This window comes from Belonocnema kinseyi, chromosome 4 (genome assembly GCF_010883055.1).
Source record: "Belonocnema kinseyi isolate 2016_QV_RU_SX_M_011 chromosome 4, B_treatae_v1, whole genome shotgun sequence".
Classification (NCBI taxonomy): Eukaryota; Metazoa; Arthropoda; class Insecta; order Hymenoptera; family Cynipidae; genus Belonocnema; species Belonocnema kinseyi.
In genome coordinates this window covers 67,982,299-67,998,235 of record NC_046660.1, presented here as the reverse complement: position 1 = coordinate 67,998,235, position 15,937 = coordinate 67,982,299, and the positions used below count along the sequence as shown (strand labels likewise).

The 15,937-nt window shown below is 29.9% G+C and overlaps 1 protein-coding gene across 2 annotated transcripts in view; it reads left to right on the top strand.

Moving 5' to 3' along the window:
* Positions 1 to 15,937, top strand: part of LOC117171258 (hemicentin-1-like) — a 109,745-nt gene that overhangs the window by 90,853 nt on the left and 2,955 nt on the right. The window contains exons 6-8 of one of the 2 annotated variants that reach the window (XM_033358382.1): positions 1,088 to 1,185; positions 4,973 to 5,275; positions 6,933 to 7,116. In XM_033358382.1, coding sequence (XP_033214273.1) covers positions 1,088 to 1,185; positions 4,973 to 5,275; positions 6,933 to 7,116 — 585 coding nt within the window. Of the gene's footprint in view, positions 1 to 1,087; positions 1,186 to 4,972; positions 5,276 to 6,929; positions 7,117 to 15,937 lie in introns of both variants that reach the window. The other variant, XM_033358381.1, reaches the window with a different exon arrangement.

Sequence of the window (15,937 nt, the reverse complement as noted above, 5' to 3'; positions counted from 1 at the left end):
GGATTTCCCGCTTATTATACGCATGAATCTCATGTCAATTGCGTTAATTTTACTCTTATCTTTTTCTTGATAAGTCCATGTCTCGCTACCGTATAGTACAGTAATACAATATCATCTAACTTCTTAGGCGGACACGCTGTAAAAAATGTCGCGTGTGAACTGCCAAAACAGTAATGGATGTTTATTACAAAATAAAGTGTAATTCTAAAATACATCATATATTATAATTTCAAAATCAACCGTGTCGCCACCTCACAGCTATTCACGTGCAGATCTATCAAGTTTACAATACTCGTATTGTATTTTTAAAGAATTACTTCACAAATATTAAAATTTAAGCGATAACTCGACTGCACTTTTAAATTAGATTTTTTTCCTAAAGTGTTTTAAAACGAAAAACATTTTGAACAGCTTACGTTAAATTTCGAATTGTTGACTTCAAGCTGTCGAATGATTATTTTGCTTACGTCTGAAAGTCAACCGACAGTTTTGATTGAAATTAAAATTGAAATTTGATGAATGGACATTTAATTAACATTTTTTGCAAGTTCATTAAAATGGAAGCTACCTCAACCGAAAAATTAACTGAATTTTAAATTTATTGTAATATTTATCTAGTCAGTTTTACCAGCTGTAACTGGTAATCCCAATTCGATCTGTTAAATACCCACAAGGCAAAATTACTTCAATTAAGGCTCATTTAACGCAAGCTATCATCTTTCAAAATAAATGCTAATTTTGTAATACGTTAATTGGTTAGTGTTCCGATACTATCTGTCGATATGTTGCTCTGGTTATCATTATAGCTGCATTTAAAAAAACACATGTCAATATATCTATTCTATCTAATCCAGAACAAAACAAACGATTTACAAACATGTTAATGTTCTTTTTGCGGCGGCTATTCGACTAACACGTAGCTTCCTGGAAAAGCGTGTATATTTTAAGATCTCGTAAAAAATGAACGCGAGCGACGAATTTCAGACTTTTAGCTTCGCAATAATTTGTATCTAAAAGTTTACAATTAATGAAAAAGGATACTATTCGCAATGACATTAATTCGATTGCATTAATTTAATTCCAACAGATAAGCCGATAATCGAAGCAAGGAAGACTTGGATACATGCATCTCCAGGGATTCGTGTTCAGCTTGATTGCAGGGTCAGTGCTTGGCCCGAGGCGAAGGTGAGATATATACCAGTAGAGAGACTAACTCAATAAATTATATTGCCAACACAAAGCTGCTCCTGAATTCCAAACAATCATTTCCACTTACACCCTTTGACCATTATTCAAAGTCCTGCATGTGTAGAATGCTCAGTACTGTACAATGATACTAGTAAATTGATAAATTCCAATTTCAAGAAACTAGTTACATAGGGTCAGTGTCTATTTGATCGCCAGAGTAGAAAGGGATAGAATTGGATATATAAAATATATGTAGTTACTATATATTGGGCTATGCCCTTTTTAGCGCCGTCTACTTGCGCTATCGCAGATCCTTGCGAGTAGTTTACCTAATGGCAAATGTTGGTGACAGCGTCTGGCGATCCCTCAGCTACATGAGGGAAAATTTTGTGGGGGGTGGTATTGATTTTAGAGGGGGCAGAGCGAGCAAGCAAGTAGGCGGCGATAAAAAGGGCATCGCCAGTTATATAGTAACTACAAACATTATCTATCCAATTACATTCCTTTTCTCTTTGAGAAGAAAGCCCATTTCATCGCTGACGGATCGTCAGACGCGGCCATCGACCCTTGCAATTAGAAGTCATTTGAACTAATAAGAAATAAAATAAATTAGTAATTTAGAAATATGAGGTTTGAAATCTGCGTTTTTTGGTGATGCCAAAGATGCGTTACTTGTCTTAATAAGATGAAAATTAGAGTAAGTTTGACATGTTATTTGCCGTCATAAGTTGAAAATTAGACATGCTTTTTTGCTACTATTTAATATATTATTTCAAAAATTTAACATTAAAACAAAAATAATATGTAATAAGATTACTAAATATAATTAAAAATTTTAACTGTTTCAATTTGAAATTTTTTTAAAGTTCAGTTACGATCTATTTTGTTGTATAATCCGGTGTAAGCCGCTTGTAAGTCGGGGTTATTCAAGTAATTCGGTGTATTTCCAATATTTCGAAGTAACACACTTAAAAGCCGAAATAATACACTTGCAACACGGAATAATCCACCTGTAATCAAAAGTAATAAATTTGTAATCCGGCGTAATCCATTTGTAGCCCATAGTGATACATTTCTAATCTAGGGTAATACATTTTTAATTCGAAGTAATCCAATTGTAGTCTGAAGTAATCCGGATAATTCGGAGTAATTCAGGTTGAAGATTCGTCTTTTCGGTAGAAAATCAATATTCTTCATTGAAAATTCAGGATTTTGGTTTAAAATCAATATTCTTCGTTGACAATTCATGATTTTGGTTTAAAATTGAACGAATTCCTGAACAATTAATCTACTTTGGAGAAAATTAAAAATGTTGTTGAAAAATCATTTTTTTGAAAAATAAACTGTTTTGTAGAAAAATTTTTCTTTTTCGTACGAAAATTTAACTATTTTAGTAGAAACTTCTTTTCTTTGGTCGAAAATTTAACTGTTTTGTTAAGATTCATTTTTTTTCTTCTTAAAATGCATTTTTTTAAATAAAAATTAAAATATTTCACCTTTGGCCAAAAACTGTCTTTCTCATATGAAAAGTCATGTATACTTTTAAAATTGAGTTTTTTTTAATAGAAAATTAGGCTTCTTTTTAGAAAATTTATCTTTTTGGTTAAGAATACGTTTTTTTCCTAAAAAAAATTTTAACTTATCTGGTTAAATATTATTCCTCTTCATAGAAAATTCAAGAACTATTTGTAAGTCATTTTTTTGGGTAGAATATTAGATTTTTTGATGAGAATTAATTTTTTTATAATTCATGTATTTTGTTGAAAACAATTTATTCTTTTATTATTATTTTTTTATTAATTATTGCTATAAGTTTAATTGTTATTGGTTTAAAAATTTACCTACATTTGAGTGAACGACTTTCTTAAAAATTCAACTTTTTGGTTAAAAATCCGTCTATTTCAGTAGAAAATTATTCTTCTTGGGTACGAATTTATGTTTTGGCATAAAATTCGACTGTTTGGTTGGAAATTAATTTACTATGTTAAAAATAAAACGATTTTGTGAATAATTATGTATCCTATTTGGTTGAGCATTCAACTATGTATTTTAATGAACATTCGTATTTTATTCAACTTGAACTGTTTTTTATTTAAAATTAAAATCTTTGTTAATTAATATATAGTATAGAATATTTTATTTTTCATTAAGAATTCATAATATTTGGTGGAAAATTCATACTTTCGGTCGAAAAATATTCTTTTTCGTTGAAAAATCGTCGTTTTTTGGTTTAAAGTATACTTTTTAACTAAAAATAAACAACTTCATTCAAAGATTCATCATTTCAGTTGAAAACTCAACTATTTGGTTGGAAATTCATCTTTCGGTTGGAAATTAATCTTCTCAATTAAAATTTCTTGTTTTTGGTTAAAAGTGGGATTATTTGTATAAAAACTATTCTACTTCATAGAAAATTCAACAGTTTTGTAAATGTACTTTTTTTATTAAAAATTCAACTGTTCAGTTGAAATTTCGTATTTTTTTGAAAATTTAACTGCTTTGGTATATGATTCTTTTTTTTTTTTTTTGAAAACTCGTTTCTTTTTGCTAAAAATCAATTTTTTTAACTGAAAATTTAACTGTTTCATTTTCCATTTGTAATTAAACTAGTTGGTTTAAAGTTGAACCATTTTGTTAAAAATTCATTTTTCTTGTAGAAGATTCATGATTTTAATTAAAAATAGTTGGGTTGAAAATTTAACCATTTCGTTGAAAATTCAACTACAGTGAAACTCTTGAATAGCCCTCCCTTCTATAGCCCTTCTAAGAATTGACGCCGCGCCTCATGTGGTTGTAACAGGAGCTGCGCATGGTGTGCGCGTTCTGCGGCTATCACTCAGGCGAGAACAAACAAAAAGCGGAGCAGGCTATAATGAGTTAGTTCCCACCCAATTCCAGCTCCAAAATCGGGACAATAAAAAAGTTTCACTGCATTTGGTTGAAAAGTCATGTACTTTGTTAAAAATCCTCCTTTCTTGAAATAAAATTAACCTTGTTGCTCGAAAATTGATATTTTTTGCAAAAAATGTAAACATTTTCATGAAAAATTGAACTGTTTTGTAGAAAATTTGTTTCTTGTTTAGTTGAAAATCAATTTTTTAACTCAAAATTTAACAATTTAATTTAACTATTCCACTTCTGATAGAAAATTTATCTTCTTGGTAAGACAATTAAACTGTTTGGTTTAAAGTTCATTTAGTTTGCAAAATATTCAACAATTTTGTCAAAAAGTAATCCACCAAAGTATTTCCACCATAATATAATAAAGTCCAGAGTAATCAAATGCAATCCAGAGTAATTCTGTATATATAGAGGTAATCCATGACATAATCAAGACTGATCTATCCCCGCTGGATCAAATTTTTAGGAATTGTTTCCCCTTCAATGATTGTAAAGCTAAAAATGTGATAATGATAAACTAGCTTAGAAATAGTTTGAATTTTGCAAGAGAAGATAATGGAATTACCTTAATGGCATTAAGGCGCTTCAAACAAGTCTCGGTTTCGCTTCATCTACTATACGTCTAAAAAGATGAATTGTTGAACCTAATATATTTACCACATAATCTGAAGGCAATTATACTAGTTTGGGCAGAGAGCTTTTTCCGGAATATGTTATAGCTTTTTTTTTGTAGTTGAAAATCTGAAATAGGTATCTATCTGACAATTGTTTACGCTGATCCACCGATGTTGCCGCTTTCAGACGCAAAAACACACTCTCTAATAATGTTTGTAGGCATTTATAACAAGAAATTAACCCGAATCCTTAAATTACTTAATTGCAGGTTGAGTGGAATTTTAAGGACAACAAAGTACCAAATTCGCCAAGGATAGTGAAACAGAATAATGAGAATATTTATAGTTTAATCATAAGGCAAGTTGTCTCAAAAGATTATGGTCACTATCACTGTAATGCAACAAATTCTCAAGGCTCTGCAGAAGCTGTTATCGAATTATCAGCAGTAGCGAACCTGGCTGTTTTTAAAAAAGAATCACATCCAATTTCTAAGACGGCTTACAATTTCATCTGGGAGGTGGATAGTTACAGTTCAATCATCGAATACCAATTCTGGTTTCGCAGATACAAGGTGAGACAGGTGATAGAAGGTGAGACAATGTTGCTGACTGAATTAAATAATCACCAGAAATAACTGATGTTTAGGCAATAGAAATGACTCAGTTTTCTGCTATAATCAAATAATACAATTATTTCTACATTCAAATTTTTTATTAAATTCCTACATTTTTGTAAATTATTGAAATTAACCATAACTGGCTGACTAACGAATTGAAATTTACGCATTAGATCAATTCGTCTTTATTGGTAGAAAAAAAATCTTCTTGGTTCAAAATTTATTCATTTGCTTAAATTTAAATGTTTATCATTAAAAATTAAAATACTTTTAATTTTGAATATCAAGTATTAGATTTTTTCATTTAAAATTGATATTTTTTATTGAAAATTCAACTACTTGGTTAAAAGTTGAACTACTTCGATACAAAATTAACTTTTTTAGTCATTTTAGTTGAATTTTCATTTCTTTTTTGGTGAAAATTTAACTTTTTCCCATAATTGTTTTTTAAAAATAAAATTTTTTAATTGAAATCGCAATTCTTTCATTTTTTATTGAAAATCGATTGATTTATTTATTTTAAAATTCAACTCTTTGGTTGAGGATTAAACTATTTTGTTCAAAATTCATCTTTTTTGTTTAAATTTCGCTGTATTTCATTAGTTGTTTTGGTTAAAAATTAATTCTTTTGACTGAAAATTTAACTAAACCATTTTTTTTCAATTATCGTTTTTAGTAGCAAATTCCGCTATTTTGATTCACAATTGATGTATTTAGTTAAAATATGATCTTTTATCGTTTGAAATTTTAACTACTTTGTTAAAAATTTATATTTTTGTTTATAGGTTCATCATTTTATTTTTGACTAATTTTTAAATCATCAAATCCGCATCATATGGATCAGTCATAGTCACTTGAATTGGCTGAATATCAGTCGTTTTAAGTGACTGAATGATCCAATCAGAAATATTGACTGATTTAATTGTTCGAACGACTGTTTTTACAGTCAAAGTAATGATGTTTCACTCAAAGCATTCTTCATTAATTAAATCCATAAAATTTTGACTAATTTAAATTTAGAGTACAAAATAAAATTTTATCTTACTAATTTAACTTTTGACTCATTTGTCAGTTGCCTCATCCGAATTATTTTAATAGCTCAAAATTTACTGACTCGCAGTCAGTTGTGACTCTTTCAAATAGTTAAGATTCGACGAATGAAAAACAGTCAAAAGTGACTTTTCAAATCATTCAGTTTGATTCATTGATGTAATCAGTAATTTTCAATAGTATCCTTTGTGATTTCCACTGATGAGTCAGTTAATTTAAACGATCCAATCGGTAACGTCCACTGACTGAATTAGTATTATTTAATCATCTAAACTGTAACTTTCACTGATTAAAAGTAGAACCTGCTTGACTTTTTTATTATAGTGGAAAAAATGAGTCACTTAAATTGACTGAAAATCAGTCATTGCAAGTAGCTGTATGATTTACTCAGCAGTATTTACTGACTTATTTATTACAATGACTGTTTTGTCAGTATATATGAATAATTTTTTAATCAAAGGATTCTTGAATAATTAAATCCATCGAAAGTTGACTGATTTAAATTAGGAGTGCAGAATAAGATTGTATCTCACTAATTTAACTCATTTCCTGTGATCAGAAGGGTGAAGAATGGGTTAAATTGTTTATCCCGAGCGGAAACGACGCTATTGGCCCGCTACATTCGCGATCTTTTAACCTCACGGGTCTACAGGAAGGAACCTACTACGAAGCTTTGGTATTATCGAGAAATCGTGACGGATGGAGCAAACCATCAAAACTTGCGATATTCACAACAGAAGAATCACGTAAGTAGAAAACTTTTCACTTTGTTCTCGAATTGTATAGAGAACAAAGTTTTTACAAAGAAAACATTGTCATGAAAAAAATCAATTTAACTTCGCATCCTTCAGAAGATTGAAAAGTATCAAGAAAAAGAAAAATGGAAAATAGGGCATACTTTTTCTTGAAAGGCTTCTAAGTATCCAATAGAAAAAATTGATTATACATCATTTTATAATATAGTTTTAGAAATTTAGAAATTATTATTTAATTATTATTTAGAAATTATAAATAAAAAATTACGCAAAATATTCGGACACGCATCTGTCCCAACCTACAAATTTAAAATGAACAATTGTTCAATAACATTAACACCTTCTGTTAAATATTTTAGATTCGCAAATTTTCGCTTAAGTTAGTTCATTCATTGCATAAGGATGATTTTAAAAATTTTAAACCCCCTTTTGTAAGAATTCATAAGAATTTTGTGAGCGCCACCCCTACTCGTCTTACGTGATATTCTATATTTTTTACTTAATATATATCAAGAATATATCAATTATTTTCACTGTATACGAGATTTCAAGGGGGTATACACGATTTCAAAGGATTACAGACTCTTGATATCCATTACATTTTAATCCCATCTGTTTTTTTTTTTGGTTTTTTTTTCGAGAAAACCTTGACTTTGTCTGAAAATTATGGACATTATGCATGTCCACAATTTTCAGACAAAGTCAAGGTTTTCTCGAAAAAAGAACAGATGGGACTAAAATGTAATGGATATCAAGAGTCTGTAATCCTTTGAAATCGTGTATTTTAAAGAGATTTCGGCAATTTAAAAAGAATTTTAACGAATTTTAACGAATTTTGAGAGATTCGTCGGAGTTTTGATCATTTCGCGGGATTTAAAAGGTTTTATAAGATTTCAAAACATGCAAATTTCAAAGGAATTCTGAATATTTTAAGGGATTTCGAGGAATTTTAATGGCGCATAAAAGATTTTAATATATTTTAAGGGGTTTTAAGAGATTCGGAAAGCTTCCTAGGGATTTTGAAGATTTCAAGGAATTTTAAAGGATTGTTAAAGATTTCAAGGTTTTTAACCGTTTTATGTGATTTTTATGGAATTTCAAGGATTAGCAGCGATTTTAATGATTTTAAAATGTTTTATGGAATCTCAACCAATTTTAAGGAATTTACCATTTTTAAAGGTTATCAAAGGATTTCCAGGAAGCTCAATCGTTTTAAAGGGATTGAAAGAAGGGACTTTAATTGTTTAAAATATATTTCAAAATATTATGATAGGATATCCACAGAATTCCTAGGATATGAAGGAATATTTAAATGATCAACAAAATTTAAGAGATTTACAACATTTTTAAGGGAATTCACGTGATTTCAAGAGATACTGAAGTATTTTCACGAATTTTTAACGATATCATGGGATTCAAATGGGATTTCGTTGCTTTCATTTCAGCGGATGTTCAAAGATTTTAATGGTTCTCAATAACTTCAAGAGATTTAAAGGGATTTAAAGAAGTTTCAAACCATTCTAAAGTATATCGCCACGGATCCTAGAGGATTTCATAAGATTTCAATGAATTTTAAAGGGATTTCAAAGATTGCAGGGAGTACTGTAATATTTCGAAATATTTCACGAAATATCAAATATTTTGGCCAATTTTAATTTCAAGAGATTTCCATGGATTTTAAGCGATTTCAAGGGATTTCCCAGAGATCAATTATTTTAAAAATATTGTTATAAATTAAGTACTTTTTCAAACATTTTCAGAAATTTTGAAGGATATCAAACGATTTAAATGGGATTTTCAATGTTTAAACGGCTCTAAAGGGATTTTATAAGATTTCAGAAGATTTCACAGGATTTCAACTGTTTGGAAAGATTTTAACGGATTTTAACGGACTTGCAGGGATTTAAAGGTGTTTGAGTTATTTCATGGAATTTGGGAACATTTTTAGAGATTTTAAAACATTTCAAAGTATATCCGCGGATTTTAGATGATTTCGTGATATTTCAATGAATTTTAAAGTGATTTGAAAGATTTTAAGAAATCTCATAATATTTGGTCATATCCCAAGTAAAAATGCTTTGACATGAGTTCGACTTGGTTATGTCTTGAGTTCTTCTCCAAGACATCGATGTCTGGCTGCGTCTACAAACTGAGTCGAGACATAGGCCTTCGTCTTACTTTTATGACCACGACAGGTGGACTCAAGACGAGCCTCGTCTTGGCTCAGATTATCGAACCTTTTTTGGCTCATAAATGAGATTAAAATTGATGAATGAAAAATTTCTAATCATTAAATTAGTTAAGTTTAATTTTAAAACTCAGAATCGGTGGGTCTGAACAAGTATGTCCCTTAAAAATTTTCTTCTAAAAAATAAAAATGGTAACTTTCTAGACGGATCTCCTAAGCCGTTAGAAATACGTAAAAACAAACAACATTTTCGGTATCATCATGAAACAAGCATAATACAAATAACAATCCGTGAGTAAGTTGATTTAATACATATTGGGATCTGAAATCTTGAGGGCACCACTAGCGGCAAAAGCAATATGGCCGGCGACAGTAGGTAGACGTCTCATAAGACTCATGTAAAAACATTGAAAATTAGTCTTCAACCTTGAAAATTAAAATAACAGTAGGGTGAGTGACCCAGTGAATGAACACTGAAGGAAATCACAGATTACAACTAGTCCATTTGACGTTATAATAATTGATTATTGTTACAAAACTTTTGAAATTTCATAATCCGATAAACAAATCTTGTTTTTACCAAAAAGCTTTATAAAAAAGAATTAAATAGTGAAAATCTAACGAAAACACCAGTGAATGAACACTGTGAGCCAATGAATGAACAGCAGAGAACCAGTGAATGAACACTATAATCACTACAAATTAGAATTAGGATTTGGGTATAAAATTACATAGGTACATTACAAACTGAGCAATTAAACAATGTAAAATATTAGAAAGCGTTGCGAAATTCATTAAATATATTATTTCAATAAAAACTACAAGACATTTAAATATAAAGAAAAGAGGGAATAGAAAAATTGAACACAGAACTAGGTTAACTTTTCCTCATTTTTTATTGCAATATTTATTTTTGAAACATTTCTATCAGTTCTTTTAATCTTACAAAAAATACAACTTTTCGTTTAAAAATAGAAAACTCTTATCTAGTGACTACAATAGAAAACTGCGATTTTTAGGACACATAAAATTTGTAATACAACACCTTACTATGTTGCTTTAGTTTAAATTAGCAAATACAATTATAAATCACAGTGTTGTAAAAATGGAAATTCTTTAAACATTTATAAATATATATTGACTAGTACACAGTAGTACCTAGCACGAATTAATGTTTTTTATAGTTAAACAACGTTTTCTAAATGCAAAAAAGCATTACATTTCTAACCTCAAAGTTGCCTTACTTTTAGTTTAGTTCGTGCGTACTTTTTTGATGTTCTAACTACAAAAATATACATTTAAACCATATATATTTATAGTTTATATTTATAGCTTCGATATTTATAGTCACATTAATTGAAAGAAGCTTATTTATATGTAACGAAACAACAGCCAGGTCTCCGTCACCTGCTGTTCATTCACTGGACCTGCGGGGTGAAAGTTTTGCTCCAATAAATGAACACAGCGTTCGTTCACTGGAACACGGGCAATTAAAAAGGTCCAGTACGTGAACACTCATTTATTAAAAAAAAAACGTACTTTTTGTGAAAAAACCTTGTGGGAAATTGAATAATAATAATAATAATATCTTACAGCTATAACAGCACAACTTTGATACAGAAAAGGTAAAGAATTTTTTTGTAAAAGCAGTGTAAACAAGGAGTTGCTTAGGCACGTACCTTATAGTGGTCGACGACTTTCTCACCATCACGCACCATAATCGATGATGCTTCAGATTCAAGAATTTTTTTAAATTATTTAAAAGAATTTACTGCAATGAATTGTATGTTAAACTCTTCAAAATTGCTTCAAGATTTCAAATATATAGAAATTCATAAAGACTTTAACTTTGAAAGGTTATATTTCTATATTTTTCGCATTAGTGTTCATTCACTGGTGACTGTTCAGCCACTGGATCACTCACCCTAGCTCCAATTTGTGATTTCACAAAATCTACACCGGCATGTAGAATCTTCGTAGAAGGGGAAAGAATTTTACGTGCAGGACGAACACATTCTATTTTGGGTAAAAGAGGTGGAAAATGAAACTTCAGTTTCCATTATTGCATTTTGTTTGCAAACTTCCAATTTAAAAACTTTTGTTGTCTAAATACTAAATTATTCAGTTTTTTCCTCTCATAAATATTTAAAATGTACTATTAACTATCGACATTTCAATGCAAAATTTAATTTATATCAACTTGAAATGACTAATATTTGTCATTTATCAGCAGTAACATTCTTCAGATTTGAGGTTATGTTGATGTATTTGTACCTAAAATAATATTTTTATTTAGAATCTGCTTCGATTATTTTTACTCGGAATGCTGAAAAATTATTGAAGAATAAAAACAATAAATACTTAATGATGATTATAACTTTTTCTTCAAAATTTTTTATTGACAGTGGAACAAGCTTGATAATCCATTAGAATTTCGTGCATGTTTTACTTTATTCTGTTTTATTTCTCGATCCATACTATCAGCAAATGCTGTAAATGTACTACAGGATTCTTCATATTTTTTTTAAATAGGAGTTTATGTACATTTCAAAAAAACCGAACAGTTTCATGCTTTCGAGCAGTAGAAGAGCAACCAAACACTTTGCCCTTCAATTTTCGTGGCAAAGACTCCATTGATAAAGTTTAATTTATTTTATTTGTAACTTTTTATTTTTTGCCCGGTTTCACTGTAAAAACACTGTAAAACCTTTAGAAAAATTATTTTCGCATATTCGCCTATACTTCCCGTCAAAATTTACCTATGCTCACGGCTTTCTGATTCTGTCACCAGGTAGCGTATTCGAGTATTTCAGATCCCAATATTGTATAAAAATATACAAGATTGTTTAACCATCAACAAAGATTAGCTTTTATGACTGCTAGAATTACCCTTTTTGTTAGGACAGGTATACGCTCGAAGTTATAAACCGCACGTGTTGGAGTCATAACAATTCGACTCAAGAAATAAATTTATGTCTTCAAGACATAAAAACTTGTCTTCAAGGCACAAAAACTTGTCTCCAAGGCATAACTTGAAGTCTGGCTTCGTCTCAAAACTGAGACATGCTCAAGTCGAACTTTTCGACTTCAGAATGTCTTGACTGGGGGCAATTCAAGTCGAACTCAAGTCGAGGCATTTTTTTTCATCATTTTTTTAATCAATTTTAAGAGCTTTTTAAGGATTTTTATGGGATTTTGAAGATTTCAAGTAATTTTTAAGATTTCAGAGGGTTTCACCAAATTTGAAATGATTTTACTGGATCACCACATATTTTAAATGATCTCAAAGGATTTCCAGGCTCCTCAATTATTTTAAATAGATTTAAATAAAATTTCGAAGATTTAAAAAGATTTTGAACATATTTTAAGAATTCTAAGGGATTTCCAAAACTTTCAAAAGAATTCATGGGATTTCGGGACATACTGAAACTGAAATATTTTCACGAATTTGTTTAGATTTAAAGACTTTCAATTGATTTCAATAGATTTCAAGACATTTAAAGTGATGTCAAATATTTCACGGGGATTTTAAGAGATTTCAAATCCAAATTATAGCAAGGACTTTAGAGGATTTCGTAATATTTAACGGAATTTTGAGGATACTTATCAAATTTAAGAGGTTGTTAAGAACTTGTATGGGATTTCAAAAATGTTACGCAATTTTTAAGATTTGGAAAGGTTTTACAGAATCTCACAGAATTTCATGAATTTTCCACAGATATAAAGAGATTTCAAGAGATTTCCAGGGACTCCAATTGTTTTCAATATATTTCAATATATATATATATATATATTTAATATATTTCAAATTATTTAAGAAATGTTCAGAGATTTACGAAATTTTCAAAGGAATTCTCAGTGGCGTGGCTACGAAATTTTCCGTCTGGGGCCAAAAAGAATTTGCCACCAATTATTCTCAAATCTGTATTTATTTTAAAGATCGTTTTGCCGCCACCAAGCGTTTGCGCCCGAGACAAAGGTCCCCTTCGCCCCACCCCCTAGCCACGCCACTGGGAATTATAGTGATTTCAAGAGATAGTAAAGTATTTTCACGATTGTTTTAGGATATCAGGGTGCTTGAATGGAATTTCGAAGATTTAAATTGTTTTTAAGAGATTTTATACGATTTCGAAAGATTCTATCAGATTTCAACTGCTTTGCAAATATTTTAAAGGGTTTTAAGGACTTTATCGGGTTTTTATGAGATTTCAAAACATGTCAAAGTATACCCACGGATTTTAGAGGATTTCGTTAGATTTCAGGGAATTTTAAAGGGATTTCAATGGGTCCCTTAATCTTTTTAAATATTGCTCATAATTTCGAGAATTTTAACCCACTTAAGAGAGATTTTAAATCATTCAAATGGAATTTCGAGAACTTTTAGCGATTTCAGGAGTTTAAAAAGATGATAGTGAATCTCCAAGAATTTAAAGTGATCTCCATAGTGTTTAAAAGATTTGAAAGAATTTCCAGTTTTTAGTATGCTTCTAATTAGAAGCCATCCCCATGATTCATCAATATATTTGATTGGATTGACCCAACCAAATTTGTGTGTTAAATCAAACAAATACAATGAATCCTGGATTTAGGGTCGGGTTTCAAACTGACGGTGGACATCAATCCAGGGACTTCGAACGTAAACAGTCAGGGGGACAATTCACCTGTGTGATAAAAAAGATTCTGAAAATCATTTTTTTTATACGGAAATAAGGAGGAAAGTTTCCTGTTACACGTTAAAATAAATGTGTTTCCTGCTTAAGTATCCAAAACGTTTTCGGGCCATTGATTTTATTCAAAGAGAGCAGCATCCAAAAGCACATTACTTTTTTTGCAACAAAACACCTCGTAAAACACTTTAAGTGGAAAACACGCACTTTTGCGTAAAGAGTGATGCATGACGCAGTTTCATAACCAGACATACAAAGAAGTTATTTAACCGTAAATCACATACTTTTATACATCACTATTCTCACGTCACCACTTGTGAAGTAACGCAACGTCATGCATAGTTACATAGGTAGGCCATTGGGGTGAAGCACCTTACCACAACGCTTCTGGTTTGCCACGACTGATTGAACACCACACATCCTCTAGCGGCTTCTCACATGCATACCCGCGACGTGGCGTCAATTCTCAGAAGGCCTAAATACAGGGGACTTAAATCCAATATCGACTATACTTTATCTGCCAGAATAATTGGTTAAAACAATCAAAAAATTTAGTTGGCTCAATCAAATATATTGTTTTCCATTTAGCAACCGTATTCAGTGGTTGAATCAACAAAATGTTGTTTGATTCAGCGAAATCATTTTCTGAGTGTAATTATCCAAACTATTCATAATGCAGGCTAAAGCTGTTAGTTTTATTCTTATAAATATTTGAGTACAATTAAAAATTGATAAAACAACTTTGATTCCCAAGAACAGTTAATATTTATCACTATTTTTGCGTAATATTTTTAATCAATGTTCAGTGACGCTCCATATTAATTTAGAATGCTATAAAATTAGATGATTTTTTGAAACTTTGACATCAAAATCAAATAAATTGTCAAAATATTCGTTTTACCTATTTTTCATCTATTCTACATACACTTTCAAAACATCAAAAATATTTGAAAATATTTCTTTGTTTTCTCATAGTCGCATGTCCTGTCACTCGACCTTAAGCAACGTATAAAATTCATGTCCAACACTGATACATTCCTTGATCTCTTAGGTTTATATTTGTATGCTTTCTAGAATTAACCTTAATTTAATATATATATATATATATATATATATATATGTACATTTTACGCAATTTGCAATTTTTTTCGAAAATATTATTCTCTAAATTGCTAAACTTTTTGGCAGTCAACTCATATACACTTTCATTAAAGCAAACAATTGCTGATGAATTTAAATGTTATTTTAGTGAAATATTGCAAAATAAGTTTTAAATATTGTATGGGTACAGTGAAAAAAGTAATTTGTAACATCCGCAATAGCTTTCCCAATATCCGCTAAAAGGTGGACCATCCGTTATAACGGTTACCAATAATTGCGTGCAGCAGTGGTATTGAATTTTCTCATGTACATCAAATGGTTAGACCTTAATTGATGTATTTGGATAAATCTTAAAACAGCTTTTTGTTTTTTTAAAAATTAATTGCAAATTTTAATTAAATTCAAAAAAATATCTCAAACTAAAAATTAGTAATAAAGTACTCAAACAAAATGTTAGAATAGCTTAATGACTTCTGTTCAGTTATCGAATTTAAAAAAAATTTTATTATGATAATTTTTTTTTAATGTTCTCCTATCGGCCAAAATATTGCGGCGAATTTTTTTAAATAAAGTATCTGTATTTTAGGTTAACAATTATACAAAATTTGGAAAATTTTGAATGTTACCTTTTTTCGAAAATGTGCAAGAAACACGTTTTTATTTAGCTAACTGTACTTCATGGTTGTTCAAAAAAAATCAATACGTTTTTTTTTACACTTCAATAAGAGTGGCTGGCGTAATTTTCCATAAAACGAATTCAAATTACAGGGTCCTCTTGAAAGCATTTCCCCGAATGTGATATATGTATTATTTTTTCATTTTTACCCCCCCCCACTTCCTTCCCGCATGCCCCAAA